We start from the raw sequence: 6422 nt of genomic DNA on the forward strand, positions 1-6422 counted from the left end.
AATGACCATAAAGTGAAACTAGGTAAGCAGGGCACATTTCCAGTCCTGTCACTGCATGGTATTTCAGTGAATCAGCATAATCAAACAAGTTACAGAAAAGCCTGCCAGGAGTGTCATAGCAGGACAACACAGTTAAAAATGTGGTTTTAAATAGAAAAGTAAGCTGTCTCATAGTACCACTTTTTATTTTGTGTGCATAACAGCATAACTATTGTGTTTGAACTATAAATGAAAACCTTACTACATTTAAGATAGTTAAACTCAATGTTTGTTGGGGTTTTTAATTTTTTTTTTTTTTAACCCCTTAAGGACAAAAAGCTCTTTATTTAATTTAACCACTTATCTTTCGATTCAAAGTATTTGTGCCATGATATTGATATATCTTATATAAAACTTTAAAGTTAAAACCAGCAAATGGTACTTTTACATGAGATAATCGGTTATATTACATGTGATAATCGATTGCATTATAATCGTATCGGTAATATGAAGCTCATGCAATAAATTTGCCATTTATTGCATGAACTTCATATTACCTATACGATTATAATCAATACACAAAAAACCTGGGACCAGAACTGTTATTTTTAAACAGAGTGGGACCCAGTCAGCGTGGCAATGAGACTGCCAAGGGTAGTCAGAAAGAGCCGCAGCTGTTGTACAATAACTCCAACAAAGCTTTGCGCATCATGGGAGCTGTAATTAATTCTTTAGACTAATTGACCCTGGTGGTCTACTGAATACAATCGATTATCACATGTAAAAGTACCACTCTGGGAGACATTTTCTCAAACACCATTATTTATGTAGGAAGAGCTAGATGATAAACTTCTCAGAAGAATTCAAAGGTATATGGTCCACCTTGGATACAAGCCATAGAGTCCAGGGGTAGGCAACCTTCAGCATTCCACATGATGTGGACTACATCTCCCATGATGCTTTTCCAGAATTATGGCTGTAAGAACATTATGAAAGATGTAGTCCAAAACGTCTAGAGAACTGATGGTTGCCTACCCCGATATACTTAGCAAAATGAAAACAAATGTTGACACATATGATGGATTGTTCTCTATTTGCATATAAAAATATTTCCATTAAATAATTTCCATTTGAATGTCTTTAGCAAATTTGTCAATTTAGCAAAAAAATGCAAGACCAGCAATATCATCAATGTTCATAAGGCAAATAATTTCACCAAAGCAATAAAACCCACACAAAATAGTAAAATAACACACAAAATATCTGAGAATGATGTAATGCAGGTCAATATGAAAAGTATTGCCTTATCTATAGAGCTGATAAGAAAGATCTATAAAAGGCAGGGGATTGGCTCTGTATTTACTACAGCCCTGAGGCAATTAGGTAAAAAAAAAAAAAAGCATAGCTTGTCTTAGTCTGTCTGTAGGCAACTAGTATCACTGAGTGTGTCTGTGAGCTCTCAAATTGCCATTTCCAAGCCTGACAAGATGTGGAGAAGTCTGCCTCAACTTCTTTTTTCCCTTGTGTTGGTGAAACTGTGGCTAGTCCAGGTTGCTCATTCAATGCCACTCTTGGATGCAGGACCACATGTGCATAATGGCTGGGGAGAGGCTATAAGAATAAGACATCTTTATACAGCAAGAAAGCATGGCCAGGAAAGTTATTATCTGAGGATAAATGATGATGGCAGAGTTGATGGAGAAAGGCATCAAAGTGCTCACAGTAAGTATAGAAAACGTTCCTTATTAGTAAATATATACATTTTAACTGGGTTGTGTGAATATGCTGGTTTTTATGTTGTTTTTTGTTGTTTTTTAATTTCATTTTTATTATCATGTAGGTCATACAGGCTACTTCACTAAATTCTAAAAATCCAAATACTAAAAATCTAACTAAAGTAGCCAGGCTGTGTTTTTAGCTGAACTGTAGAAACGGCTATTTTAGCCTCATTTTGCCATTTGTGATTAGAATTCACTAAAATTCAGAGTTTAGGGAATAAATCCCACTTTACTTTCTAGATAGTTTTGTTTTTCTGGAAATTGTAAGCTGCATAAATATTCTGCACATTAAGTATGTTTCCGTTTTTAATTTTGCTTTATTTATTTATTTTTTGCTTAGGTTTACTTGAGATCAGAGCAGTTGCAGTTGGGGTTGTAGCTATTAAAGGATATCATAATTCACTGTATCTCTGCATGGGTACCGATGGCAAACTCTATGGAATGGTAAGTGTCACAGAGACAGTTCCTTCCATGTAACTGAAATGTTAACTGTTATCTTGCGCAAAGTCAGCGCCGTCACGGAAATACATTTATCTTGATCATTCCACAAGAATAGCACATTTACAGCATTACCAGGAACATTTTAATCACCGAGGTGCCAGCATCCACATGCTTATATCTATCATACACAATGTTCTCATGACCTTTCATGCCTGAAAAATAAAGTAACACAGATAGGGAGCCCCTGGCAGTGACATGTAAAATATTCTTTATTTTCTTTCTAACACTTGGGAAACTTTCAAATTATTTAATAAATTGAAGCATAAATTTGTTGATTAGGAGGCAAACTCGTTTTTCTTACCAAACAGATCAACAAAACTCTTAACATTATTCTCTAAAACCAAGGGTCGCAAAAGGTAGATAGTTGCAGTAGTACTACAGCTTCCTACAGGCTGATATAGCTTCTTGGTTGTTGTAGTGTACCACCTATGTAATCGGTATAATAAAACTGCAAAGGCATAATAAATGTAAATATTGTAAAATAGTGAATAAAAATACTTACACATACCAAGATACATTAACATATACTGTATATAAAGCGTAACAGAATATAGAATACAGCTGACAGAATTGTTATGAGCAAATAGTGAATGTCACATTCAGCGAATAACAACTCAGAGTATTTCAGGTCAAAGTACTACACCTAACATATATATAATATAGAAATCAAAGTGGAAATCTTAATCTTCAGTCTCATGTTTAAAATGAAACATATTCATTAGTCATTTAAACCCAGATGGAATCCTCAGTGTCAAAGGCATTTGTTAAATACATTTATCAGCTGAATCTTTTGCACAATCTTTCTTACACTTTGTGTTTTATTTTTGGCTTGGTCAGAATGGTTGAATGAACTCAGGGTCAATAACATAAAGTAGCTGATTATGTGTCTGGGTTCACTGGCTGCTAAATAAACTCAAACAAACACTTGTCATTGCTATGGGAAGGAACTGAGGCATAATGCTACTTAAATTAAATGTACTACTTCCAACATGGCATTAGGAATTATTCATTTACCCAACAGAGAAAATGCTAAAAGTTAACCCTGAAATAGTAGTATAAAAAAAATGAGATCTATATAAATCATCACATACGTAGCATCTGGCAGTACATTATATATTCTATACCTGGAGTAGGCAACCATCATCACTCCAGATGTTGTGGACCAAATCTCCCTGGATGCTTTGCCAGCATTATTGTTGTAAGAACATTAAAGGAACACTATAGGGTCAGGAACACAACCATGTGTTCCTGACCCTATAGTGCTAAATCCTGTATATAGGTGGCTTGCCCTCTCCCCCCCCCCAACCCCTTTGCATCCTTAAAAGCAATTAAAACTCACCTTATTTACAGCGCTGCACGGGTCCGCTAGTGCTAGCTCCGCCCCCTTGGCGACATCATCAGCATTGCAGATTTTTAGCCAATCCAATGCTTTCCTGATTGACTGAGATCGGCATGGGGCATGGCCAAACACAGTTTTGGCAAATCAGCACCTCCTCATAGAGATGCATTGAATCAATGCACCTCTATGAGGAAAATTCAGCATCCCCATGCAGAGCGTGGAGACACTGAACAGCACTGCTGCCTACTGTGCAGCAGTGAGCCAGGAAGCACCTCCAGTGGCCATCTGAGGAGTGGCCACTGGAGGTGTCTCTAGGGGCAATGTAAACACTGCCTTTTCTATGAAAAGGCAGTGTTTGCATTAAAATGCCTAAAGGCAATGGTTATACTCACCAAAACAACTACATTAAGTTGTATTTGTTCTGGTGACTACAGTGTTCCTTTAAGGGAGATGTAGTCCACAACATTTGGAGTGTCAAAGGTTGTTGCTCCTGTTCTATACCACAGATTGCTAACTTTGTGTAGATGCTATGCCATATGTTTCCCATTATGCTGCTTCAACCAAGTGGCTGGTATAGCATCATATGAAATCCAACAGCTGTATCCTATAAAGCTATATATCAATTGCTCAAGCTAAACATACATAATGGCCTGAATAAGTGTATGTTCTTACCCCAATACATAGCTGAGGATAACAAAAAAAGTATAAATAGAAACTTTCTACTGGCATCTCTGTCAATTAAATATTACAAACCCCTTCACTACATGAGATGTGCATATAGCATAGCATAACATATTTGAAAATATGAGAAATGTCAATGTATCTTATCTGGTAAAATATGTTATAAATAAATAAACAAATTTGCAATATAAAACAAAGGCCCCACTTACCATTCCCTCTGTTCCTACACTAATCCTTGCCCAGTTTAGAAACAGATATTCTCAAAGGGTCTCAGCTTTGTCCCTCTGCCTCAAGCAGAAAAACTGTAAAAAAATTAATTCCTCCTGTACCATACAGGAGCCTACATGTTACAATCTGTATAATGCTTATAATTGTAGAAAATGGGAGGAGCAGATACTTAGAAAGGGTCTGTCTCACATCAGGGTATATCTGCAAGCTGCACCACCTGCTTGAAATGGCCTTTAAATTATAGATACATCGTTTTAACCTATATGTGGGCTTTATGGCAACATACAGCCATTACGTTACCATATCAGCATATTCTGAAAAAATACCTATCAGCTGTATGTTATGAAATGTCTGTGTCCATTCATTTTATTTACATTTATTAGACATATTGCAAGATAAGGGATATCATATAAGATGGGGAAATTAAATTAAATACAATTATATATTTTTTTTTAGTTATTCCTGAACAGCAATCTAAGCATACATTGCTGTTTTGTCCTAAGTTCACATTTTCATCCAATATTTCAAATAAACATTATAAATTTTGGTTTTAAAAAATATATATTTTGGTAAAGGGGTTAAAAATGGCACACTGATTTTCTGTCCAGTAATTCAATACGTATTATCTTTTGATTATAACTGAAATATTTTTCTATCACATTAATGCTAAATATTAGTAAATTTGATTTGTTGAAAACTTATTTTCATTATTATTATTATTTTTATATTTTTTAATGACAGCCTATTTTTTCAACTGAAGACTGTTCTTTTGAAGAAGAGCTTCTACCAGACGGATACAACATGTATAAATCTTCAAAATATGGCATTGCTGTCTCTTTGAGCAAGGATAAACAGCGACAGCAATACAAGGGGAAAGGATACCTGCAATTGTCCCATTTTCTACCAGTAATAAGCTGGGTTCCAATGGAGGTCAGCAATCCTTTGGGGGATGAAGACTATAGGTTTCAGTACAACATGGATGAGAATAAAGGCTCTCTTGTTGATAGTATGGATCCTCTAGGACTTGTGCAATATCCAAACTATCACAACAAATAAAAACTACTTTGCGTTGAAAGGAGAGAAAAACATAAACTGACCAAAATGTATCACATTTGAGGATACCAATCAAATACATGAAATATCAACATTTCAAATGCAAAAAAAAACAAAAAGCAAATAATCAGCATTAGAAATGATCACATTCCTCACTCAACCGTTTATTATTATTTTTATATTGCTGCTCTCAAAATAAGGGAAAACAACTATAATAATTGTTTATTGACACGGACATTATTATTATTTTTTTTTACCATGCTTGGCCTTTACAGATTTAAAAAACAAATTGTATTACTTTTACTGTCTGCAGAATATGTCTTAAAACTGCTGTTTGTGGTTACACATTACAGAACATCACCCTACTGAGCTGCTATACTGCAAATGTGAAGAATTCAACATTTAGCAACACTTCATTAAATTTCCATGAGCATCCATCTTAAAATATCTGCTTGCAAAAAAATGTAGGTCTACTGCATTTTGCAGTAAAACACAAGAATATCTGAATGGTATTTGTGTTACTACACAAGAATTTTTTTTTGTATAAAAGGGTTTGTACAACGTAATAAGTTATATAGGAGATCTGCTGTATAGTATTTTTCTACTATTTGAGGTATTCTTTTTGACTAAGCACTTGAATTTTAAATGCACTATTTATATATATATATAATTTATTGTATTAAACATATGCTTATTTTGTTACTATATTTATATACCATAATATATTTATGTAAATATTTGCTATAGTTTTCTAAATTTGTTTGTAATCATCAAAAGGCTTTATTTTATGCTTGTTTGTATTTTTACTATTTTGTAAATAAACTACCTTCCAAGGCATTGTGTTCACGTTATCTCACTTGCTT

The 6422-nt window shown here is 34.4% G+C and overlaps 1 protein-coding gene across 1 annotated transcript; it reads left to right on the forward strand.

Moving 5' to 3' along the window:
- The first annotated feature begins 1466 nt into the window (after nt 1–1466).
- On the forward strand, nt 1467–5562 carry FGF19 (fibroblast growth factor 19). Its single transcript, XM_063437966.1, has 3 exons — nt 1467–1701; nt 2098–2201; nt 5248–5562. Exons 1-3 carry the CDS (start codon nt 1467–1469, stop codon nt 5560–5562), a joined length of 654 nt encoding a protein of 217 aa, XP_063294036.1.
- The last annotated feature ends 860 nt before the right edge of the window (nt 5563–6422 follow it).

This window comes from Pelobates fuscus, chromosome 12, assembly GCF_036172605.1.
Source record: "Pelobates fuscus isolate aPelFus1 chromosome 12, aPelFus1.pri, whole genome shotgun sequence".
Taxonomy (NCBI): domain Eukaryota; kingdom Metazoa; phylum Chordata; class Amphibia; order Anura; family Pelobatidae; genus Pelobates; species Pelobates fuscus.